This window comes from Pseudorasbora parva, chromosome 6, assembly GCF_024679245.1.
Source record: "Pseudorasbora parva isolate DD20220531a chromosome 6, ASM2467924v1, whole genome shotgun sequence".
In the NCBI taxonomy this organism is placed as follows: domain Eukaryota; kingdom Metazoa; phylum Chordata; class Actinopteri; order Cypriniformes; family Gobionidae; genus Pseudorasbora; species Pseudorasbora parva.
This window is the reverse complement of record NC_090177.1, coordinates 19052192-19079028: the sequence shown is the minus strand read 5'-3', so window position 1 is coordinate 19079028 and position 26837 is coordinate 19052192. Positions and strand designations below refer to the sequence as shown.

The following is a 26837-nucleotide window of genomic DNA, read 5'->3' as shown; positions in this document are numbered from 1 at the left end:
GACCCATTCTTTCACAAATGTTTGTAGAAGCAGTCTGTATGCCTAGTTTCTTGATTTTATACACCTGTGGCCATGGAAGTTATTGGAACACCTGAATTCAATAATTTGGAGGGGTGTCCCAATACTTTTGGCATAGCATAGTGTATTTCCAGTAGTTGTGTGCAACAGTAATCAATCTCACAGCAGTTAAAAAAAAATTAAATAACACAGTCAGCACCGCATAGTCCTCTAAGAGACAATGACAAATAAAAAGAATCAAACATGTCTTCTTTATTACCGTAAAAAACTATGAGAGTAAAGCAAACTTTTACATGCTTTAATCAAATGATGCAGTGGTCATTGACATTTAATGACTTTTAAATGGCCAGGAATGGGGTTTCCTGACATTTATATTTGCCTTATTTCAATGTTGAGGAAATACATAACGCAAAGCCTGAAAGCATACACAAGCCCTAAATACAGAACCTAATGTCTGTAAGATATCACCCAACTCTAAAAAGATGTGAAAGCACTTACAACAAGTAGGGCTCGACATTAATGCTTGTTTGGCTAAGTGGATGTTTTGAAGGTGCAAGTGAGACTGGACAAGTACCAAAACATATGTGTGTGTGTATATATATATTTATATACATACACAAATTCTTATTTATCAATAAATTCAATTTGAATTATTATTACTTTTTCAGTGTAAATTATTTAATTTGATTGGTAAAACTCCTGTAGTGTCTTATAATTCTAATTGAATTTATTGATAAATAAGAATTTAAAATGAAAGATGAAACATACATTTAATAAGTTTAGGGGGGGAAATGCCCTTTATAAAGGTTAAAAAATGCCCTCTGGGTAAATACAACAAATATGCAGATTTAAGCTGATAAAACACTGATAAATTTTTTTGCTTCAGAATAAATTTATATTTACAACACAAAAATATATATATATATATTTTTTTTTACAGATAAGCAACTTGTTTGCTCACGGACAAGTGAATGTCTTTCCGTTTTATAAAAAGCAGTATTTACGTAATAAATCAATCAATGACTTAAGAAAAAAAGAAGGAGTATTAGTGCTATTTACATTACATTTGTGGGAAATCAAATGTAATGTAAATGTTTAACAGCTAGATGTAACTGTCATAAGCATATAATAATCTTTTTGTAACAAAGTGTTACTTTGTGTTTACCAATAAACTATATTGTTTTTGCAAATCTTGTTATCTTATCACCCACCCCAGGCCCTGATGTTTTAAAACCTAGAAACGCTCCTGTCGGCCTCCATTCATCATTACCTATAAATAGCATGACATTAAGAACTTCTGAGGTCTTGCTTATAGATATACATATCTATGGTCTTGCTGAGGAAATGCATTGAGTAAATTGCTTCATGAGGTTGCAGTTGCTCTGTAATTGAGATGAGAAAAAATTGCAGTGTGCTTGCATTTATGGTTAGCCTGACGTGGTCACACTCAATTCTAGTCAGAATATGAGTCTGAAACTGCTCCATTGGGCTGTGATTATGAGGCGTGTTTCAACGGTTTCAACCGAACCAGGAAAGACCTCAGTTGGATAGACCTACAACCAATCAGAGCAACGAAGCGGCGCATTGTCATTCAAATGTCAACAGAGCTCAACTGCACAGTGTTGCCAAGTCCATGTTTTTTTCTGTGGGTTGAAGCGATTATTATGTGATATATAGAACCATGAGTGCGAATTTTAGCAGGCAACCTTGCCAAAATAACACACATTTTACCCCCCAAACAATATTTTGTCCCCGGAGAACCCCCCGAGAAGCTATTGATGAGGGCTAGTAGTTGGCAGGTTTTGTTGTAAAAACTTGGCAACCCTGTCCGCATGCGCGCTGAAATCAGGCTGGAATACACAATCTTTGCCGGTGTTGTAAAAAAATAAAATAATATAATGATACACAGAGTACTTACCCAACATGATCATCATTTCTGAGAGAAATTGTGAAGGCGAATGCATACACAAACAAGCTCTCCGTTTAGGATTCAAACAAATATAATCCAAGCCCCTTTGATGACATGCATGATTACGTTACTGTTGATCATCTGTCCATCATCGTTTAAAGCCCGCCCTGGTGATTTCATTGGTCCGAACAGTTTCTGTGCGGTGATAATTACCAAGAGGGTAATCTAGCGCTCGGAAAGCGTTCCACCCCTAGGGGCTGCCATTGCTAACCAAGCCATCACCTGCTGTTAGTATCCCATTGACTCCCATTCATTTTTGAGTCACTTTGACAGTGAATAACTTTACATCTGAGGCGTTTAAAGACTCTGTTTGTCCATTTTTTATTTATAAAGAAACACGAGAATGCATAAAAGGCTCCGTTACCTTGTATCTTACACTATCGCCCCGTAGAAGCTGTTTTTGTAAAAATAGGATAATGATTGCGTCATAACCAACACGACTCTGTCGCACAGTTGAGAAATTACCGTATAGACCTGAGGAGACGCTCAGAAACAATCTTTTACTGTCTATGAGGCAGTCGGGGGGACGTGGAGACATAAAGTCTGATAAAGTCAAGGGGGAAGCCCATAGTGAGCCAAAAGCAATGTGAGAAAATATTTAAACAACATGATTCAGATTTTACTTTCCACAACAACTAGAAGACCGACAACTGTCAGACAGGAGGCTCACGTCACATCTACGTCATCAAGCTCAGTCTGAGCCTGTGCAGTTCGCTCAGTCATCAGGAAGTGAGTGCCTCTGATTGGTCTCATTTTCTGCCGCTGAAGTCAGTGGGATCGCTCTGTCCATTTCTTTTACTGTCTATAGCCCCTTTCACACTTTTCCGGCAAATACACGGATAATGCGACGCGGCATTTGTTCCCGGGCCTCTAGTTTTGGTCCATTCACACTGCCAGCGAAATACCGTAATATGTGCGCTTTCACACACAACCCGTAACGGTCCCGGATCGAGTTGACACCTGACATCCTGATGTGACGTATAATGGCGAGCGATCTCAGCTTCAGCGCGGATAGTAAGGAGCTCCGTGGTCTCGACTTGTGTCCAGTTTGCGCACATTTCTGCTTGTTTAATTTTAGTTTCTTTTGTATACGAAGACTCTCTGTGTTTAAAACACCGAACAGCTCTTCTGGCACTGCAGGGTTGTATTATGGAAAAAACAAGCTCTAGGAGTCGCACGATAACTACGTACACGTTGCAGCATTAGTTTCGGCTTTTGTTCACACAGCGCTCGTCACTGGATCGAATCGCGCAATGTTACTATACGGGTTCAATTCGGTAATCAATTCCGGGACGTGGTTGCTTTCACACAGAAGGCGACCCGGCAATGTTCCGGGAATATTGCGGGTCCGACGTGCAGTGTGAAAGGGGCTTATGATAATTACTCCTCTATGGATCAAGGCCAGACCGAACTGCCCGACCTAAACATTTTGTGGGCGGGGCTAAGTTCGGCTGGCATCCAGGCTAACTTATGGTCACTTCATCCATGAAAATGATGTCTAGTATTTCTATCAGTGGAATGTATTGTGCTCTGTTTTCTATTGATTCTTTTAGAAATAAGAGCAACACACTAAATTTTGTTGTTCCTTGATGTAGAAGTTTTAGCTGATGTAGAATATATTCATTTTATGACTTATAAAGCATATTACACACAACACACAAACCAACCCTCAGGGAAGTTCCTATCAGATAACCCTTTAATAATTCATAAGCATCATTTATCATAAATAAGAGCAGTATTCATGTAAGAATAAATATTGATACATGTCATATTAAATAGTACAATACATAATAATGATAATTTTGTAATTTTTTAATATAAATATATTATGACTATATCAGTTTTAAATAAATAAGGGATACATTCTAAAAAAATATTGATAACTATTAAATCAATACTGACAATGATACAAAATATTATTTATATTATTATTATTTAAAAGTTATTATTTAAATATTAACAACAAAAAAGTACCATGTTATTCTTTGAAGTACCTTGGAGTACAATGTACTGTAGCCTGGTAGGCTACATTCACTTATTTAATTCACTTCGTGTTGGGTGGTTCTTTGCCCCGATGTTGTGTAATAAAATAGTTTAAAGCACAGCTAGCTGTGCATTATCTATTACTTGATAATGGATATTATTACAATATAATGAATAATCTATTACATTGTGTACCATTGGTATTGCCATCTGAAACAATGATTTTACCATGTTACCATTGCATTTTTTAAATGGTTTTTATGGTAATGGTTGACCGATATTGTCAGAACAGATTATGCACCTCCATTTCTTACTGTGCCCCCAACTCCACCCCTCTCTCGGGCTCTCTGGCTCTCTCTCTCTCTCTCTCTCTCTCTCTCTCTCTCTCTCTCTCTCTCTCTCTCTCTCTCTCTCTCTCTCTCTCTCTCTCTCTCTCTCTCTCTGTCTCTCTCTCTCTCTCTCTCTCTCTCTCTCTCTCTCTCTCTCTCTCACTCTCACTCTCACTCTCACTCTCACTCTCACTCTCTCCTCTTACAGTGATAGTGCATCGTGAGGGTGTGGACCCGAGAAAAACATACAGGAAGAAGAAACAATAAAGACTGCTCTTCTCTGATTGGGATAATAGTTTCTGACCCGTTGTGTTTGTGCCTGCCAGCAGGTTCAATGCCTGCCATGTCACAACAGCAGGTGGGCAGCAGGGGGCGATGTGCTGCTCTCCTGCTCCCTCTCCTCCTGCTGTCTGTGGCTCCAAGGCCTGGGGACACCATGATCAACATCCCATCCAAATGTGAGTATAAGATTTGACTTTGCATTAAAATGTGTGTGCATGTCGAATGTGTTTTTGCATTGATTTTTGCAGTATCATGATGTTTGCTATGGCTTTTTATTAGGTGTATGTGAGTTAAAAAGTGCAGAATGAGCAGTTTTAAGCTAGTTTAATTGCTCAATTGATTATACTATTGACCCAAATGCCTAGTACAGGCGTGATTGGAAAGGACAGTCAAGCGCACAATGATTGAAACCCACCTGAGCAGGAACTGTAAAAACAGCAGCTGCTACAAGCTTCCTAAAGCTATAAACAGCACTGAGTTTGTTGCTATTATTGTACATCTGCAATTTAAGATTGCATCCATGTATCAGTGTAACAGAGTATCTTCCTTTTCCGCCCCTACACACACACACACACACACACACACACACACACACACACACACACACACACACACACACACACAAAGAAGAGGAAAAAGACTAGATTATGAAAACAACAAAACCGAAATGCTCCAAAATGAGATGTCAGTGAAGATTTACATCGCCATGAAAGGTCACAGTTTCTCTTGACTTTCAATTTGTGACCTTTAAATGGGAAACATGGACATGGATGTGACCAGTGAGATCAATAACACACCCACTTTAAAAATGTTCATCCAGCACACACAGTCTGAACGGGTCCGGCCCATATGCTAACGCTCTGTTCCTGTCTCACTGCCGTGTTGCTGTTTTCAGACATTCAGCATGTTTGTTTTCTTATTAAGTTGTTGGGACTGCAGTACCAAGCGGTCTTGCAAAGGGTGATTGAAGTCAAAGGCAGGAAAATAGCTAGATAGGGAGGGATTTTATTTTAGCTCTGCTTTGCCAGCATCTTGTTATCTCTAGTGTGCCTCTTGTTGGCTAGCTGAACTACAGTCCAGGTGTCTGAGCTGGCATCATGTCTTTTCTTTGTTTCACCTCCAAACGGTGTAATCATATAATCACAAACTTATGTTTTTTTTTAAAAGAATATCCTAATGCAATCTGGAAGGGGAAGGGTTTCTGTGAGGGTTAGGAGAGAAAATATCAAAAAACTTCACACCATGACAGAAGAACAAATGTGTTATGTATGTGCATTTTTAAAAAAGCCCTTGCAAATACAGTAAAGCATCTAATCCTCATTAGGGTTAGATGTTGGGAGTTGTAATTTGCTTTATTTAAGAATAAAAGTCATAAAGGCAGAGTTTATGTGTAAATGTGTGCATGTTCTACGTGTTTGTGACGTGAGTGGTGTGGACAATATAAGATGTCGATGTGCCTTACTGTAAACTACAAATGTTTCTTTCTTCCCCGTGCTGACTAAATGGACAGACAAAATAAGAGACTGTGAGTATTTCTAGCATGTAATATATGCTTCTGCATGTACTGACTCTAGTTCACTAACATTTCCAAGACTTATTCAGATAACGGAACACAGCCTGCAGCAAACACCCCAAACTGATCAGCTGAGAAATGTGTTTGTTATTATATATAGAAGTGTGGGAATGATTGTGAAAAAATGGAGAGTGCATTAAGGCATGAGTTTTTAAAATGAATGATTATCTTCTGTAGATGGGTGAGGGGTGGCCATGCCTCCCAGATATAATGGTTAATGGTCCATAAGATGGTCCATCACCAGGGATTACTTGTGTTTTTGAACAGTCTCCTGTTCCTCTTTTTTATCTTTTTTTTTATTTTTACATTTCTACATTTCCTGTCCACGTGTTCCTGACCTTCTAGGGTTGTGTCCCTTTCTAGATAGATAGATAGATAGATAGATAGATAGATAGATAGATAGATAGATAGATAGATAGATAGATAGATAGATAGATAGATAGATAGATAGATAGATAGATAGATAGATAGATAGATAGATAGATAGATAGATAGATAGATAGATAGATAGATAGATAGATAGATAGATAGATAGATAGATAGATAGAGTTTTTTAAAAAGAGACTTTTAACAGCTCTTTATTCATAAAGATTATAAAGGATATATATATATTTTTTTTCCTTTTTTTAAACATCATTGTCAGACAATAAAATATACACATTCACTTAACACATTCATGGAAGAAAAAAAACTAAACACATTTTTTTTTAAATAAGTTTAAAAATACAATTTCATCTTGGTGAACCACACACAACACGTCTGCCTGTCCCCAAAACTCACTGAATACAACCACATTTTTGTTAATTTAAAAAAGCTCATTCTGCTTTAATCTTTGCAGCTACAAAAGCCTTTTTTTTTTAAAATAATTTCAGGTTCAGTGGTTCCACTATCTTTCTGCTTATTTTTCCTAGTAATCCATATTGACAGCTTAGATTCACCAATTAAAAAATGGATTAAATAAATACTTTTTTTAAACTGTTGCAATATATTTTGGACCAAATATAAATATATTTTCATTCATATCTTCTCCAAGTGTTCTAAGCCAACTCTTTAAAATCTGAAACGGACCATTTAGTCTAGAACAATCTAAAAATATGGTTTAATGTTTCTTCAAGACCACGAAAATTACATTCCACAGTGGCGTCAACACGTACCAAGTATCTATTAGTCGCAATTACCCAATCCTCCAATGAAGATAAGCAGTGCGCTTTTCAAAAGGTGATAGGTATAAAGATCTCCAACATCTCTTAGGAGAATAGTCCAACCACTTTGATTCTTTACAATTCTTCAGTTCAGATTAATGAGAGACTTTCACATGTGGTAAATACAAAGTTTTCTTTGAAACGTCTTCAAACTAATTCAGTTCATGTATACAGTAAACAAGAATTGATTATTTTTCAGGCTCTTCATCTATTACCATTGAATCTCTTGTTTGCCACAGTTATTTTCTTTAGTACTTTGGCTGTAGATAGAAGGAAAAATTCCTTCATTTCCCCCCCATAAATCTAACAGACTTAATGCCCGTCAAACTACATTTCTTGGGAACTTTTCCACAATTTTTCAATCATTAGATTAGACAAACATGTGCATTCTTCTCTCATTTTTGATGTTTGCAAGCTTTGAGAGAGAGAGAGAGAGATTAGGGCATAAACTGCATAGTAAAGGATCACTGTAAGCATTCCCAGACATCAGTGTTGTTATGTGTTCAGTCTAAGCACTTTATTATTGCCTCAGTGAGTCTGTCCTCAGATTATATCACTAATGCTTTATGCTCTCGCTGTCTGCCTCTCTTATTCATTCCTCTACTCTAATTTTCTTCCTGCTCTCTGATTTTTGTGAGCCACTCATCTGTAAAACAACAGACACTTAGAGAACATCTTGGGCCTCTACACACTTTACACCACACTCTTCATTTCCCTCTTTTCTCTTGGGAGTTTCTAATGATATGGACGATATTCCATTTCCTGGAACTGATCGAGTAAGTGTGTTGGTGAGATTCAGAGGCTCTCGCTTCAGAACACTGTTGAGGTTAAGTGGGAAACTTTACTGAAGTCAATGGCGCTGCGGATCATTAAGCTGTTTTGAATATTGTTATTACAGCAGGTCAGCGGAAAGGCTACTGAGACTAATATGCCTTCATCATCCACATCTGAAGCAATGAACAAATGAGCTGTTATTATAAAGTTATTATAGCTCTTTGGAAATAGATGTCTGTTTCTATTTAAGGGTGTTGCTTTGCTAACTTCACAGCTTACAGAAATATACAGGATAATTGAATGTTTGAAATGTGATTTTGCACTCTCTCCGCAGTGAAAAGCCCCCCAGTGATTACCGTCCAGCCCCAGTCTATCACCACCTTCTCAGCAGACGACATCACACTCACCTGTGATGCAACTGGGAATCCCCCACCCACGTTAGTATCCATAGCAACACAGTTAAATCATTTGGTAACCATTTATTTAAAGCCTTTATGCATTACAGCTATATGCATTGTATTCCTTTATAAATAATTGTAGGCCTAACCACAGCCACAGTTACATTATAATAACCAACTCCAAGATACACATCTAATCTATTGTTTTATCATACTATCATTCATTAATTGTTCTTTAATTCATTCATATGTTCTTTAATTCATTCATTTGTTCTATCTGATTATCTATGTATCTGATTCTCTCTATATCTCTATCATTCTATCTATAGTTCTATATATCGTTCTTTCATTAATTTGTTCTATCATGCTATCAGATTATCTGTCTATGTATCTGTCTGTCTGTCTATCTATCATTCTTTGTCCCATCCATCCATCCATCCATCCATCCATCCATCCATCCATCCATCCATCCATCCATCCATCCATCCATCCATCCATCCATCCATCCATCTGAAAAAGGACAAGCCTGCCTATATGTCCCACTCAGTATATTTCAAAAATGACATTCATCAAGCCTTTCAATTGGCTATGAATATTATAATGCATTATAATGTGGCTTAAAATATCAGATATTAAGGTGTATTAAAATTAGTTATGTATATCTTTGTAGTTCAAAACTTTAGGCTTGGTAAGATTTTTAAATGGTTTTAAAAGAACCAAGGTTGCATTTATTTGATCAAAATTGCAAAACAGCAATATTTTGAAATAGCACTACATTTTAAAATAACTATTTTCTATTTTAATATGTATTAAAATTTAATTTATTCCTGTGATGTCACAGCCGAATTTTCAGCATCTTTACTGCAGTCTCATGATCCTTTAGAAATCATTCTAAAATGCTGATTTTTCTGCTCAAAAACGTTATAATTATTAATGTTGAAAACAGTGCTGCTTAATATTTTTGTGGCAACTGTGAGACACTGTATTTTCAGGATCCTTGATGAATAAGAAAGTCCAAAATCAACAGCGTTTATTTGAAATAGAAATCATTTTTAACATTATAAATGTCTTTACTGTCACTTTTGATCAGTTTAATGCATAATTTTTGTATAGAAGAAAAAAATACTAATACTGATTTTTCACTATATCAATTTAATTTATAGATGTTATTTTCTATGTAAGAAAAAATGACTGTCACTTATTTCTTATCTGCATCATTGCTAGGTTCCGCTGGGTGAAAGATAATTTGGAGTTTGACCCGTCTAAAGACCCTGACCTCTCAGTGTCCAGAGATTCTGGGACCTTCTCGTTGACAGCCAAAGATGGACCCATCCACCAGTACCAGGGCAGATATAACTGCTACGCATCTAACGAGCTCGGCACGGCGGTGTCTAATGAGGCTCGTATTGTCACAGAGAGTAAGTCACTCTCATTACCACAACATTATTGAGCAGCACACTTATGATTGCCTGTTTGATATCCTTGACGTTCCCACATGGGGCGAGTTTTCTGTTGAGAGAATCTGGCTCACAGCAGCTAACAGCCCAAAATCAAACCCCCTTCCCCCTGTTGTGTCATATGCAGAAAATGTCATTTAGTGGAAAATTACAGCTCATTGTGCGTGCCAGTCACACAAGCGATTCGAAGAACTCCAGAAAGAATATAAATCCCAGATTGCTTCCCAAATTGCTATCAAACACAACACTGAGCGGCTCATTGTACAAACAATAACAACAACATCACATCTATCTAGCAATCTACCTGTCTCCCTTACTCTGTCCCGACCTCTCTGCCAGTTTCCCTGACAACAGTTACCTCAGAAACCAGTGTGAGTCGTGTAAGTGTGTCAGCGGGGACGACCACTCCTGGGATTAATATGTGCAGGAAGTGAGAGTACTCAGCATGAGCAGGGCTAACAATAGCCGGCATATTATGAACTCCACACACAGCTGGTGCTGGCCACATTAATATGTGTACCATCACACACATATTTCATATCATTTTAAGCCAAGGCATCTTCTAAATAATGTTGGACTAGTTATGTAGGCTAGTTTTGAATTGCGTTCTGGTGTTCGTTTGTTTTGTCAGCTGTGCTGTAAATAATAACTTGCTAGCTAATTAGCATTCTCCAGTTTCTCACAAGTATAAAATGTATTTGAAATGGTCAATTATTGTAAATAATAATTAAAATTCTAACCCATCCACATCTGAGAATGGCCTGCATTTTTTTTTTATTTACACTATCACTTAAACGATTGTGACCAGTAACTTTTTAAAAATATATATACTTTTTTAGCTAGGATACTTTATAATGTTTCAAAAAATTCTGCTGAATCCTGAAAATATGTTTCACCCTTTCCACAACATTACACGGCACTGTTTCAACATTGACAATAAATATTTCTTGAGCAGCAAATCAGTATTTTAGAATGCTTTCTGAAGGATCATGTGAACTCTCTTGTAGACAATCCCACTCTGCAGAAGGAGAAGAAGGTGTCAATGAAAGTGACGGAAGGGGAGAGTGTGGTGCTTCCCTGTAATCCTCCAAACAGCACCGTGGCCCCAGTCATCCACTGGATGGACAAAAGTTAGTCTGTTTTTATCCTGTTTTATCAAGAACAACATTTAAGCAATATCTGTATACAGTATATACATCTTTTTCTACACTCTTTTTCTCTTAGGGCTGCGGCACATTCAGCAAAACGAGCGTGTGATTCAGGGTCGTGATGGGAACTTGTACTTCTCTCATGTGACTGCGGCAGACAGCCGAGATGACTACACCTGTAACACTCAGTTCCCCAGCGCACGCATCATCATGCTCAAAGAGCCCATCAAACTCACTGTTGTCCCCAGTAAGCACCAAGGCAGAGGATGCCTTTATCTATCTATCTATCTATCTATCTATCTATCTATCTATCTATCTATCTATCTATCTATCTATCTATCTATCTATCTATCTATCTATCTATCTATCTATCTATCTATCTATCTATCTATCTATCTATCTATCTATCTGTCTGTCTGTCTGTCTGTCTGTCTGTCTGTCTGTCTGTCTGTCTGTCTGTCTGTCTGTCTGTCTGTCTGTCTGTCTATCTATCTATCTATGTACTGCATGTCTGTCTGTCTGTATATATCTGTCTTTCTGTCTGTCTATATCCATCCATCCATCCATCCATCCATGAATAATGATTTGCCCAGCTTATTTCCTCTGCAAACACCCATTTACTGTAGCCGTGATTGTTTACCATGCTCTCTCTTCTTATTTCCTCCAATGATTCTGTCTTTGTCTGTATCTGTAGCTAACTCAGTGGTGCGTAACAGAAGGCCTCAAATGATGCGACCCACTGGCTCCCGCAGCTCCTACCTGGTCCTCAGTGGCCAAAACCTAGAGCTGGAATGCATTGTACAGGGCCTGTAAGTCAACAAAGTTAGAGTTTAAAAGTGTGTTTACACCGTTTGTTTACACGCTGTTGTTTCCCCCATTAGGCCTGCTCCCAGTATCCAGTGGATCAGGAAAGATGGAGTCCTGTCTGAGTCGCGCACCTCCAATGACAGTTATAACAGAGTTCTGCGCTTTAAGAATATCACAGAGTCTGACAGTGGAGAGTACCAGTGTACCGCCACAAATCTGCAAGGCATGGTCACTCACACCTACAGCATCACTGTGGAAGGTACTGTATGCTTCACACTGCCAGATCACTTCCTCTGCAGATTTAGATGTGGGGTATGAACTTGATATATTTAGGAGGATGACTTAACAGGATGACTTAACTTGATATATTTAGGAGGATGACTCTTAACAACTTTAAATTAGACTTTGCTGACGAAAGCAACAAACCCAGTCAGGATTTACATTATTAGTTTTGCATGATTGGTGTATAATTGCTTATTGCTTGATAAAAGCTTATTGGCTACCTTCCATTCCTTCTTGAAAGTTGTATTATTATTGCCATAGACCTTTCATGATTCGTTTTTTGTTTTGTGGTGGTCTAGCTGCCCCATATTGGACTAAAGAACCAAAGAGCCAGCTGTACGCCCCAGGAGAGACGATCAAACTGGAATGTAAGGCTGACGGCATTCCTAAGCCTGATGTCACCTGGAGCATCAATGGCAATCTTCTTACTGGTAACTGATTCCGTCAGGACTGGGGTTCATGGGGAAACTGCAGGGGTTCGTGATTCAATGGAAAAACAAATAAAAAATAAATAAATCAATCAATCATTTTAAAATAAATGATTATAATAAAAATAAAACATTACCTAGAAGAATATGAAATATTTGTTTACCTGCATGTCATGTGACCAGTTAATTAACATCAGAGAATCGTGACCATGCAGATGTGTTGCTGAATTGAAATATTAAAGGTCCCGTTCTTCGCGTGTTTTTGAAGCTTTGATTATGTTTACAGTGTGCAATATAACATGAGTTCATGTTTCGCGTGTAAAAAAACACAGTATTTTTCACACAATTTACTTATCTGTACAGCGCTGTTTCCTCTGTCCTAAAAACGGCCTGATGATTTCCTTTTTCTATGAAGTCCCTCCTTCAGAAATACATAACGAGTCCTGATTGGGCCAGCGCTTCCCGTGTTGTGATTGGACAGCAGCTTAGCGCACTTTGCCCGGAAAGGTCCCGCCTCTTACCATAACGGGGAGATGCAAGCGCTGAATGCGCGCTCTTCTCCACGTGGGAGAGCAACAAGACCACGCCCACAAAATAAACAAAAATGTTTATTTTGCGTGTTCTTGAGGGCTGAGGGTTAGTCAACAAACGGTTCTAGTGACGTCATTCCTGAAGGAAGTGCAGGGGTGTAGTCCAAACCGGCCGTTCGCTGTAGGCTTTGAAAGGGAACTTCTGTTAAATAATATATCTCGCTTGGCATTGAACTTTGAGCTTTATAATTGTACAGGTATTATTTATGCTCTAACAGCAACATTACACACTAACTAAAGTTTGAAAGATGGAATCGCGAAGAACAGGACCTGTAACGTATAAGATATATAAAATATATAGTGTCGTGCACAATCGTCGGATGAAATTACAAAAGGCTGTCAACTGAAACGTTGTCATTAAAATATATTTGTGAGCCAGCGCCAATAGCCTTGGCGACTCAAATCCTGGCTTGTGGACCTTTGTGATCCTTGTTTGTATTTGTTGAATAAATGTATCTGTTTATTTGAGACATGAAAAACATTGGTATATGGTCTTGAATTGATGTACTGAGGTATCTTTTTTGCGTAGATATTGACCCAGACCCCCGACGCAGTGTGAAACATGGTGTTCTTACTCTAAAGAATGTGGAACTCAGTGACACTGCGGTGTATCAGTGCAAAGCTGGCAATAAGCACAGATCTATCCTCATCAATACCTACGTCTATGTTATAGGTAAATTAATTTTCAAAAAATGTGGTTGTGGTCATTGCTAAGGCAACATTTGGGACTAGAATATCATAAATGGTGTGTTTTTTTTTTCTCTAGAATTGCCTCCCCAGATTCTGACAGAAGATGGTCTCATGTACTCTGTGGCAGAGGGACAGACGATTGATCTGGCTTGCGAGACCTTTGGCTCTCCTCGGCCCAATGTCACATGGTGAGACAGACTCGATCCTGTGGGGTGTCCCTTCCTCACATGCCAGAACTGCTCCAGCCAGCTGTCCCCATTATTGGTGGGGGGAAGCTGCTTTGTGGGGAGTTCATTAGGGGCACATGGGCAGAATCGCACACAGTAGTCAGCATTTCTAAATACTGGTGTTCTCGCACATTGCATCCATTTGAACAGGCTAAAATTAATATTTCGTGTGTTCACAGGGAGGGTGAGTCCTGGGGCGCACTTAAAGCCAACCCAAGAATGAGTCAGTTATCCGATGGCTCTCTACAGATCAGTAACGCCTCCCTCAATGACAGCGGCCAATACACCTGCTCTGTCAGCAACAGCAAAATCACCATCACTGCTGAGCTGGATGTACTCAGTGAGTTCTGCATGCATGAATGCTCATGCCTTCACACATACTTGATTTATAACTGGTTTCACTTCAGGCTGATAGGATTTTTTTTAAAGTAATACAAATATTTTTAGTGAAACATATGGCAAGAAAAATACCTGTTAATCATTTTTTTCTTCTTAAAATCAAGATAAGACAGTCATTGTGAAACCTCCGTTGGCTCTGCGAATTCAGCGGGGGAAGCCAGCTACCTTCACTTGCGAGTACCAGGTGGACTCCAGGCAGGACGCTCCTCAAGTCCAGTGGAGAAAGAACCGACAGAAGCTCACAGAGTCCTCTGATTCAGACAAGTATGCTTTAATACCTTCATGTCCTTCGAAATCCTGCTGAATGGTTTAGTTTGAACTGTATAACGTGATTTCATGAACATTATTAACCATAAATATCTTAGGTACATGATAGATGAATCCACCCTCATAATACCTGATGTTGAAGAAGAGGATGAAGGGATATACACCTGTGAAGTCATTACCACTCTGGATATGGCAGAAGCGAGTGGCTCCATCACTATTGTTGGTAGGTAACTCTGGATCTATATAGCTGTATGTGTGTTGTATGATAATGTGACCTACAAAAAGGACAAAAGGACATGATTTGCTGTAGGCAGATTTAAGAAATAACCTTTAAAATTATAGATGCCTTGTTTTTACTAGCATCTTAATGCTTGACCTCTTTGTCAACCCTCATTTCCCAGACCGACCGGACCCTCCAACCCAAATACAGATGACCGAACCTAAAGAACGCAGTGTCACTCTCAGCTGGACACCTGGAGATAATCACAACAGCCCTGTGCTAGGTACAGTTACAGTTTATATACTGGACAATTTTACTGGTTCATTCATATATATATTCTGTTTATACAATACAGTTTAATTGTATGCAGTCAATATTTGATACGCGTTCATTATTTGAAATGCTCATTAATTTGTCCCCCCTTTAAATGTCAAATGTTATATAAATTGATAGTTAAACAAAGTGTAAAAAAATTTCCTTTTTGTTTTATTCAGATGTTTTGTTAATTGTTTAATTTAATGTATGATTATGATTTTAATAATTATTAGATTTTTATCAACTCATAAACCCCACTTTAGGAAAGCATCATTTAAACTGCCTTTAAAAAAAACTCATACTTAAAATATGTGTTTTTTGTAAAATAAATAAATATATAATAATAATATTTTTTTTGTGCTATTTTACTTCATATTTTGAATTTAATGCTGGCATTCATACAAGTGTGTTTGAAGTGTCCCAATTATTATGGGGGTAAAGTCTATATAAAATCTGTGTCATTTCCTCCTGTTTTGTGTGTATATATATATATATATATATATATATATATATATATATATATATATATATATATATATATATATATAAATGCATGTTTATTGTTTATGTATCTAGAGTATTTGATTGAGTTCGAGGAGACAGGATCTGAAAGAAAGGAATGGGAGGAGCTAACCCGTGTGTCAGGCAGCATTCATCGAACGACCCTTCCCTTGAAGCCCTTCATTTCTTACCGCTTCCGAATCATCGCCATCAATGACATCGGCAAAAGTAACCCGAGCAAGGAAACAGAGGCCTATTCCACACCAGCTGCTCGTAAGTAACACCGCATGTGTGTATGCGTGTGTGAACGCTTACATTGCCTAAAAAAGAAAGTGCTTGTACCGCTACATTGTGATGCATTTGTTTTGTCTCTTGAATCACTGTATGACACTTTGAATTTGTGTTTGTATCTTCTCTCAGTGTGTGGCTGATGTGAAGTGACATTTTTATTGCCATGTTAGAACATCTTGGCACTAAATTATGATTTGTCCTCCACAGCTCCAGACAGCAACCCTGAAGGAGTGCACAGTGATTCCATCGACCCAGGCACCCTTGTCATCACATGGAAGGTGCGCTGCACAATTCAGCACAAAAATTATTTTTCTTAATGCATTCACCCTCATGTCGTTCCAAGCCTGTATGAATTTTCTCTCTCTCTCTTAAGTAGTGTTGTCAGGTCTGATTTATTCTAGAGTGTCTACATGTTCTAAATGGTCCTATCTCTTGTATACTATATTGACAAAAGGTTTGCCTTTTTTTGCACATGAACTTTAATCCGTAGGGTTCAATAAGGAGTTGGCCCACCCTTTGCATCTATAACAGTTTAAACTCTTCTGGGCAGGTTTTCCACAAGGTTTTGGGATGTGTTTACAGGAATTTTTGACCATTTTTTTAGAAGCGCATTTGTGAGGTCAGGCACTGATGTTGGATGAGAAGGCCTGGTTCGCAGTCTCCGCTATAATTCATCCCAAAGGTGTTCTGTTGGGTTGAGGTCTGGACATTCAAATTCCTGTACACCAAACTCGCTCATCCATGTCTTTATGGACAATACTTTGTGCACTGGTGTGCCGTCATAATGGAACAGGAAGGGGTCATCCCCAAACTCTTTCCAAAAAGTTGGGAGCATGAAATTGTCCAAAATGTCTTAGTATGCTGAAACATTAAGAAATCCTTTCACTGGAACTAAGGGGCCAAGCCCAACCCCTGAAAAACAACCCCACACCATAAAAATCCCTCCATTAAACATGACACAATGCAGTCAGGAAAGTACCGTTCTCCTGGCAACTGCCAAACCCAGACTCGTCCATCGGATTGCCAGACAGAGAAGCGTGATTTTGCTCGTCACCCAGTGGCATGCTTTAAACCACTGCATCCGGTACATGTGTTAGTGATGTAAGGTTTGGATGCAGCTGCTCGGCCAAGGAAACCCATTCCATGAAGTTCTCAACGCACTCTTCTTGAGCTAATCTGAAGGCCACACAAAGTTTTGAGGTCTGTGCGCCTCAGCATGCTCTGACTCCGTTCTGTGACTTTACGTGGCCTACCACTTTGCGTCTGAGTTGCTGTTGTTCCCAATTGCTTCCACTTTGTTGTGACACCACTAACGGTTGACCATGGAATATTTCTTAGTGAGGACACTTCACGAATGGAATGGAACGGAACAGGTGGCAACCTATCACGGTACCACGCTAGAATTTACTGAGCTCCTGAGAGCCACCCATTCTTTCATAAAAATTCTGATTCATTCTAGCGAATCAGTTGATCCCAAATGGCCCTTTCTCTCTCATATGTTTGTAGCATTAGAAAGTCGAATTCAGTCAAGTAAATCAATTCATCTTAAACAGCCCTCTCTCTCTCTTTCTCTTATGGGTAGCATTAGAAAATTCTAATTCACTGTAATCAATTGGTTCAATTTTAAACAATTCTCTCTCTCATAGTGTTAGAAAGACTGATTTATTCTAGTTAATCAGTTCATCTTAAACAGTCCTCTCTCACATATATAGAATTAGCAAAGTCTGACTCACTTTAGCAATTAGGTTCATCTTAACGGACCTCTCTCTCTCTCTCATATGTAGTAAAAATTGAAATTAATTCTAGTGAACTGGTTAATCTTAAATGGTCCTCTTAAATGGTAGTTAGAATTTTAGTGAAATAGTCATCTCTCTCTCTCTCATGTAATGTTGTAAAGTTTGATTCATTATAGTGAATTGGTTTAACCTAAATGATTCAATCTCTCTCATATGTACCATTGGAAAGTCTGATTAATTCTAGTGAATCAGTTCGTTCGGACAGTTCATGTTACTGTATTTCACAATTGCTAAAACACATTTCTTGAAACCTTCACCCTTATTCCAAAAACCTTTAAACACAAAACCCAGTCTTTAAACTTGATTCACAAAACCCCTGACTCTTGTAGCAAAGTCAAACACTGAATGTGTTTCGAGTTTTGCAAAAAGAGTGGATGAGATTTGCAAACAGTGTCTTAACTACCTGAACTTTTTTAAAGGAACACTCCACTGTTTTTAGAAATAGGGCTTATTCTACTTCATTCCTACATTATGTGGGCAAATGCATTTTTGTCTCAGTGCATGCATTGTTTTAGTTTGGCAGGGCCGCCAGTAGCCGTTAGCGGTGACCCTGCCAAGCTAAAATATACAAATGTATATATACAGAAAAAATAGTAATGGACATCACATTCATATGTAAAATGTATTGTAAATATATTTTCCTTTTTTTAATACTCCCTGTTCTATTGACAAACTGATGGACTGTATCAAATGTATACAGTAAACTTTCAGTCGCACAAATTAGAAAAGCAATACATTTACCTGTTTTCTTCTCTCAATGTCCTGATTATGGTGGCAACAGAGAATCTGGACAAATTGGGTTGTTCTCTTTGTCCTGCTTCTCTCATTGTCATTCCATGAACAAGAACATGGTCTATCACAGTGGCCTGAATTTGATCTGAAATTACTATTCTTGGCCTAGCTCTTCATTGTCCTTTTACTCTTACTTCTCGTCCACCACCTCTTACACAAACTCTTCCTCTCACATTGTTTCCATCCATTGTGATATCAACACTCTATGTACCTGGGTCACAGTGTACTCTGAACTGGCTTATATTCTAGACAACTGATTCGATCACATCATTAGAACCAAGTGTGTACAATTTTGAGTTGTTGTGTGTAAACGATGACAGCCGTGTTGTAGTTGTTTAACTTTTGCCACATGTCTGTACCATTTTGCAACACAGTGCAAAATGTGTTTTATTGAGTAAGAATGGGTTTCGAGTTTCGCAAAAAGAGTGGATGAGATTTGCAAACAGTGTCTTAACTACCTGAACTTTTTTAAGGTTTTGCCTACAAAGTGACTGATTTGACAAATGAGTTTAGGCCACTGAACATTGGGTTCAGAGAATGGGGTTTAGTGTTTTAGCAATTGTGAAATACTGTAACAAACTGATAAAAAAAGGAATCCCTGTACTTATTGCCAACATTCTAAACATTCTGCCAAAATTGTCATTGTTCACCGAATGATACATTTTATCTCAAGACTGAATCTGTGTTCTTGCAGGAGTTGGACAGGCGTAGTTTCAACGGCCCAGATTTTCGTTACAAAGTGATGTGGAGAAAAGTTTTGGGCAGCGGTCCTTCCTGGCACACCAAGTACATCACCTCTCCACCCTTCATAGTTACTGATGTTGGCAACTTCTCTGCCTTTGACATTAAAGTTCAAGCTGTTAATGAGATGGGAGAAGGTCCAGAGCCCAAATCCATCATTGGATACTCTGGGGAGGACTGTGAGTTTGACATGTCTGACATATTTTCTGCTATTGTGAGCCCTTTTCCCTGACATCTTCCTGTAAGGTTATACATCTTAAGTCACCCTAATTAAACAATGGTTTTAGTTTAGTTAATCCTGAGACAGGCTTTTTAAAGGGAATTAAAATATGGGTGCTCTTTCTCCCTGTCAGATCCTCTTGAGGCCCCTCTGAATGTGGGAGTGGATCTGATCAACGGCACTACTATTGAAGTGGCATGGGCGGCCGTGAACAAAGAAACTGTGAGGGGCCGTCTGAAGGGTTACAAGGTAATATACTGTGCTGTATTAAACTCAGCCAAAAAAAATGTAAAAGTGAGATGTAAAATCTTTTCAACAAATTGTCTATCATCCATCCTATAGATTTATCTGCAGCACTTTAGCCCAGAAAGCAGACACCTCAGACGGGAGCATGTTAGGGAGGGGAAGCCGACAAACATCACAGTTGTGACGACAGACAGTAATGAGAAGAAAATTCTGAGAGATCTGCAGCCCTTCTCCCATTACTCACTGACTGTAAGTGTCTTTAATCATAAAGGAGAAGGACCCCAGTCTGAAGCCTTCATGTTCCGCACTCCAGAAGGAGGTAAGAACTAGAGACGAAAGGAAAAAATTGATGTTGAAAAAGTGAGGGCTTTAAATTATGCCATTCTGTCATTCAGTACCTGGTCCTCCATCATCTTTACTGCTGGAAAGCCCATCAGAGACAGAAATGACACTGCGTTGGACTCCACCCATCCAGCCGAATGGAGTCCTGAATGGATACATATTACAGTATCAAGCAGGTATGCCAACAAGAAGCCTGATTCATTCTCATTAAGACTATTTGAAGCAGTTTGTTGAGGAGAGGGATTTTTGCCTGGTATACAATACAAATCCCATTGATTTACATTAAAGGAAGGTAACAACTGTTTAGACACTTTTTTGACTTGGCCAGGTAACCAACCACCAAGCATCTAATTAGAACACCCTGGATATCACCTAGCAACGCCCTAGTAACCACCCAAGCAATTCTATAAAAGCTCTCAAAACACCTCATAGCAACCCACTAAACAACATTCAAAATATCCTATCAACACCATAGAAAGAACATGCAATCTTTGAGACGCTCTCCTTCTTCATCTTTAACGGACAGCTTTCTTACTTTTGTTACGTGCATCCTGTCACCATTTAAACTGCCCTGTCATATTTAAAACCCTTTCACGTTCAATTTCTTGTCCTACCGTATCGGAGAGAATTGTAGTAGCACGTTGACCTGCCAGTCCTGGGTATTTCATGCAGACTCCCCTCGTGTTTGCAATTTGATTATGATGCTTTAAATGTGAATGGACAAACATATCATTACAAAAGTTTGCAATGCTGTATACAGATTAAATATAATGTGGACAACACAGAATAAATATATTTTCGTTAGGTTGGATACTAATAACTATTCACTCAAACCACTTAATCTAAACCTCTCTGCTTAACCGTCAGACTTGCACATCCGACATGTTTGTAGTTTTAATCGAATCCTTGTCCAACTCGCGATGGGTTATGGGCACCGTTAAATCTTAGCTGTAGCCTCTGCTTAGCAACACCTTGGAAACCACCATGGCCTATATATATATATATATATATATATATATATATATATATATATATATATACAGTTGTAACAACAACGACTAATGAGTTTAATGTCTCGGGGAATAATTAACTCAAAAGGGATTTAATATTCAATATTCATGAATTTATGAATATAATTTGCCAGTTGTTCATTACGTATTAAAATTTTCCGATAGGGAAAATTGTTTAATTAAATACAAGTAACCCTTTATGAAATTGCTTGAAATTATCCTACTAAGTTTGTCCTGCAAATTAGTTATAGACTTTTCAAATCAATTCTCAATAAAGGGATTACTGCTTTACGAGCGCATAAGAAACATTAACTTTACTGATCAGGATAAGTTCAATATTTCAAATGGTCATACAGTTTACTTTACTAACATAGTAGCATAAGCAGTTAGGTAACGTTTAGATCGCAAGTTTCATTGACTTCGTGTATGTGGCAGAATAACAGATTCAACTCATTAAATGTCTTTTAAAGGTTTAATAAACACAGACTAAAAAAAATAACACTACAATTCACACAGAAAGTACATACTAAATATGCATCACGAGAGTAGAAGTATAGATATTAACGAAAGAATACATAAAAGAGAATAATGAATAGACTGAAATTAGAGAGAGATAAAAGAGAGAGAGAGAGACAAAGAGAGTGAGAGAGAGAGAGAGACAAAGAGAGTGGGGGAGGGTGAGAACCAACTTTCCTTCAATTCAACCAAATACGACCTTCACGGAGTTAATTTATCCCAACGGGAGAATAACACACCCTCTTTACAGCAGTAAGAAATAGAATACTTGCATTCTTTTTGGTTTCGTTTTGGCTTCTCGCTTGTGTGTGTGTCTCTGCGTGTTCAAATGTCCTGCATGTCCGGCGGTCCTTTCCGAGGTTGGGAGGGAAGCGGCTGTTTGCTTTAGCGATGCTTCGTGTTCTTGAAGATCGGATTGTAGAAGAGAAGATTTTTGGAAGAGATGAGGCCTGCTTGGAGGGCCTGCATTGGTGGCATGGCTTAAGTGCCAGCCCTGATGACGTGTTGGTTCAGCCAGAGAGAGAAGAGAGAGTGGGGAGTGTAAGAGAGAAGGAGGGCATCCGAGGTCCTCCTTTTATGGTCTGGCCGTAGTCCCACCCTCCAGGGTTAGACTTAACCAATGAGAGTGTTGGGATTTCCCGGCGGGAAATTCCTCAGCAGACTTTATTGCTCTTTGTTTGAAGGTTCGACTCAGTGGGTCTCTGAGTCTTCATACTATAATTAATGCAACAAACACACACTGCATTTTCTGAATAAGTGATATACCTGGAAGTGTAAGTCGTGAAGTGAGCATTAATTTGATAGGAGACATGACATATATGAGGTTATCTGAACTAGTACTTTGTTAAGACACAGACAAAAAGATGCAAAATACCATACAGAAGAAACATTTTCCAAAACAATTATGTGTTTACATATAATGTCCTGGGGTGCATGTTCATTTATAGATGGTTTGTCTATAATTTGAGGCAAAAGCTCTGTGTCTCTGTGTCAAAAGCTCTGTGGCCACATTCTTTCCGGCCATAAAAAGATCTTATCAGATGGTTTCCAGGGTGACTGAAGAATCTCCCTCGGCTGTGTTGGGGGAAGGTCTGCTAGTGAGCACACTTTCAAAACATATTTGTTAAATGTAACTGGCGATTGTGTGTTTGATTCGCCTGAGTCGCTACATAATCCCCCCTTTCGCTAGTTGTTGTCCCTCCTATGGACAACAACGAGCGATATCAAAGATTCAGGAAGATCAGACACACCATAGCCATGTTAGGCTCCAGTTGTTTGTGTCTCCTGAAGTGATGGTCGCTCCACGGCAGATAAGGCAGACAGTAGCCAGTTCAGGTCTCTGTGCTTGTGCAGCAGGTGTCGAGGCAGCAGGTGCCCTGACGGTGCGTCACCTGTCATCCAGAAGTCCGTTTGTGTGGTGCAGGTGTGCTGTGGGCTTTCTGCAGCCCTGGGTGGAACCATGTTCCTCGCAATGGCCAGTCAGTCCTTTAGGTCTCCTGCCTAGGAAGATGGACTGCATCTTGACACTTTTATGTCCTATGCTGACTAGGAACTTTTCAGAGGGTGCCTCGCATTGTGGCCAGGCTGGGTGCCTTCTGGTGATCCACTTTGGTTTCTCTGTTTCAAAGTTCAAAGTCATTGGGGTTTTGAGAATCCCTTCAGAGGCGGCCTTGTGTTCGTTTAAGGCCTTCTTTCTCAAATCACATGCATGACATAGTGTGGGGCTTGGCAGTATTGCCTACAAGGTGACTAACTGGTGTTGGAGGAGAAGGTTCTTGAAGCTGGTGTAAGGTTAGGCAGAGGGCTTGGGCTCCCCCCCCCTTTGCGTTTGTGTGCAGGGCTGGAGGAGCTTGCGCTGCTGATGTGAAGTTCAGTAGAGTACGTCTTTCTTTTGAGGATTCATTTGCAGTTGGTGATCAGCAGTCCAGGTTGCTCTCTCAGTACGATGCCCGAGGCTGGACCCGGTGTGATGATGTCTGGTGGTGGCTGGCCTCTGATTGTCTGGAGGCACAGGAGCATGATCACGGCCGCGTTTCTTAGGCATTTCCAGATCTGTTGCATGGCCTCAGTAGTGAAGTGGATGCCTCTGTCTGAGTTGATTCTCAGTGGCAATCTTGACAGGAAAAAGATGTGATTCATCAGGTGGTATGCCGTGGTCTGGGCGGTGTCGTTGGGTGCTGGTTGACACTCCACCCACTTGGTAAACTGGCACACCACTGTGAGAAAGTACTTTTTGCCTTTTGTGGACCTGGGCAGGGGTTCTACCCGGTCGATTTGTAGGTTTGACCATGGGAACGTGGTCCCTCTGTGTTGCAGTGGGGCTCTGTGGTTCGGGTTTGCTGGTTGGAACCGGCAGCGAACTAGCCCTTCTCTAACATACTCTGCTGCATCTTGATGCATCCCAGGCCCATATGCCACCTGTTTCAGTGTGTCATACGTGGTTCTGGTGCCGTGGTGTCCCGCACATGGTGTGTTGTGGGCGTACATTAGCATCACCCCCCTTTGCGACCGTGGCACTACAAGCTGTGGCGCTGTGTTGCCATCGGGTGCACACCAGAGAATGTTGTCCATAATACTCATCATGTGTCTGGAGTTATCTAGATGCTTGTGGCTAGAGTCAGCAATGAGCTCAGAGTCAGTGATAGGGTGGTTGGAGGGGTCTGAGAGGTGGTCAAGAATTGTCTTTATTGCAGTGTCAGAGGTTTGCATATCCGCAATATCGTTGTTGGAAATTTGCGGAGTTAGCGATAGCAGCTGCAAGGCCGGCATTGTAGCCGGTGTCGATCGCTTGCTGTGGTTTAGCACTGCAACAATGGGGCTGGATGTGGGGTGCGGGGGTGCCCACATGTCGCCGTGTGGTGTGTTTTTACTGATTGTATTGCACAGTGGTAGACTTTTTGTTGAGTTGTCTGCCCACAGTGCAGGGATACTGTTCGTTGTGACAATGTCATTCAGCTGTAGGTCATTCATGACCTGGGGGCAGAAGGCATCAGAGTCTTTGGATAGCTGAAATGTGCAAAGTAGCGAACTTGAACTTGGCTTTGGGGCTGAGGCTGTGTTGTCACAGTGTGCTGCAGGGGGTCCCGTGGCCTTTGTGACCTGGCAGTCTGGCTCTGTGGGAGTTCCCGTGACCTCTGTGACTTGACAGTCTTGCTCAGACGATGTGTGTGTCTGAAGGGGCAGAGGGTCACGCACTTGAGCCCAGACTTTCAGCTGTTTGAAGTCCAGTACGGGTTCGAAGCGGTCCAGCAGGTCTTTTCCGATGAGAAACGGATAAGTGTTCATAGGGGAGATATAGACTGGGTGTATCAGCCTCATAGGTCCAATTGTCAGGTGGATGGAAGCTACGTGCTTGAGCTGGATGTCGTTTTGGCTATACGACTGCACATTTAGCTTACAAGTGTGAAGGTTAAGGGTGCGATTTTTCCTCTGTGCTTCAAATCTGAGTCTTTCAAACAGTTGGGCGGATATAAGCGTGAGGTCGGAGCCAGTGTCCACTAGGGCTTCGAGCTTAAATGCCCTTTCCATAGTGATAGTCAGATAGAGTTTTCGAGCCATCCCCTTCTCGATTAGGTTTCCCAGGAGTCTTGGTGTGGGGACCTGTGTGTTGCTTGATAAGCCGTCTGGATATGTGTCAAGTGTCTCATTATGCGTGCAAACCATCAAAGCAGCGCTTTCTGGTACGCTGGGCTGCCCCATGATACTGTCTTGATTAGAGGCTGTTGCTGTCAGCTGTCGTGTGGGTGTGCTGCTGACGTGTGGGGGTGCAACAGTTAGTACACTAGTCCGTGATTGGGGAACAGTGTGCAGGGTGGATGATTCAGTTGCAGGAAGGGCGGGAAGGTTGATTTCAGGTATCATGTCTAGTCGTGCTGTACCTGGTCCGTCCTTCTTGTCTTCCTTGTGAGGTTTCTGTCGGAGGAGCTCTTTCAGGATCTTTATGAGCTCTGTAACTTCGGAAGCAGCTACACTTTCTTTGCCAGACGTGGGTTCAGGTCTGGGCCTACCATTGTCCCGTCGAGAGTGGCCTCTTCGCTGGCTTTTTGGGCGAGGCGGGTCCCAGGATCCTTCAGAGCGATCGCTCTGGTACCGTGGACGGTTGCCATTATGACCACGCTGCCCTCTGCTGGCTTGGAGTGGTTTGGACTCTCTGTTGACGGGTCGGTAACTGTGGTTCTGTTTGGCGCCCTCTAGGGTTAGCTCTGGGTGGTGCACAGAGACAGGGCAGATGGTGGGCTGTTTTACAGTCTTTTCAGAAATGGTTTTCTGTTTGACGTAAGCTTTGTGAGCCAAGTCTCTTAACTGTTGCGTGCCCATGCTGCGCGGGCACGCCAGCACCCCCAGGTGGTAACTGATGGTAGGGTGCAGGTTTCGGAGGAAAAGAGTTTTGAAGTTGATGTCCTCCTTCATGCCTGGGTCGTTACGTGTCCCGAAGTAGGCATGTCGCAGTCTGTTATAAAAGTTCTGTGAGGTCTCACGTCGAGCTTGCTTGAGGTCCATGGCAGTGATGAACCCCTGGTCTGACTCGGGATCGGAGTACTCACGAATTAGAGCTTGTCGTAGATGCCAGTAGTCCGCTTTGATGGCCTCTGGTTGTCGATCCAGAAAGCTGCGTACGTCACGATTAGCCGTGGCCCTGAGCAGGTACAGTCTGTCCCAGTTGTTCGCGTGAGCGACAGTTTGCAAGTAAAAGTCTATGTCTTTTAAGTATGCGTGGACGTCGTGTCCTCCTGCCGGGTCTGGGCTGAAGGTAGGAATATTTCTGGCCAGCTTGTCAAGGTTCTTTGAAGCTTCGTGGCTGTTGACCTTGACTTCCTGGAAGGGCGTCCTTTCCTTTGCTGCTGACGGGGATTCGTGGAGACTGGCGGGTGCTCTTTTAAACAGGGGGCTGTCATTCCCCTTCGTAGCTCTTGCTTCGTGGCTAAAATGTGCGGAGTAACTGGTCAGGGGAAACTCTGTGTTGTGTGTTTCCCCCTTCCGGTAACGTTGCACTATATATGATTGTCTCAGTTCTCTTTGCACCA

The 26837-nt window shown here is 40.4% G+C and overlaps 1 protein-coding gene across 3 annotated transcripts in view; it reads left to right on the top strand.

Moving 5' to 3' along the window:
* l1cama (L1 cell adhesion molecule, paralog a) overlaps positions 1–26837 on the top strand; it is an 82406-nt gene that overhangs the window by 40424 nt on the left and 15145 nt on the right. Inside the window, exons 2-22 of one of the 3 annotated variants that reach the window (XM_067445976.1) lie at positions 4629–4757; positions 6092–6106; positions 8465–8567; positions 9753–9946; positions 10993–11115; positions 11210–11380; positions 11828–11942; positions 12015–12199; positions 12522–12653; positions 13770–13913; positions 14007–14118; positions 14337–14497; positions 14661–14820; positions 14922–15046; positions 15225–15326; positions 15935–16132; positions 16358–16428; positions 19433–19658; positions 19833–19948; positions 20042–20264; positions 20341–20463. In XM_067445976.1, the coding sequence (XP_067302077.1) occupies positions 4634–4757; positions 6092–6106; positions 8465–8567; positions 9753–9946; positions 10993–11115; positions 11210–11380; positions 11828–11942; positions 12015–12199; positions 12522–12653; positions 13770–13913; positions 14007–14118; positions 14337–14497; positions 14661–14820; positions 14922–15046; positions 15225–15326; positions 15935–16132; positions 16358–16428; positions 19433–19658; positions 19833–19948; positions 20042–20264; positions 20341–20463 (2923 nt within the window). In that variant the 5' untranslated portion in view covers positions 4629–4633. Of the gene's footprint in view, positions 1–4625; positions 4758–6091; positions 6107–8464; positions 8568–9752; positions 9947–10992; positions 11116–11209; positions 11381–11827; positions 11943–12014; positions 12200–12521; positions 12654–13769; positions 13914–14006; positions 14119–14336; positions 14498–14660; positions 14821–14921; positions 15047–15224; positions 15327–15934; positions 16133–16357; positions 16429–19432; positions 19659–19832; positions 19949–20041; positions 20265–20340; positions 20464–26837 lie in introns of all 3 variants that reach the window. The other 2 variants (XM_067445975.1, XM_067445977.1) reach the window with 2 other exon arrangements.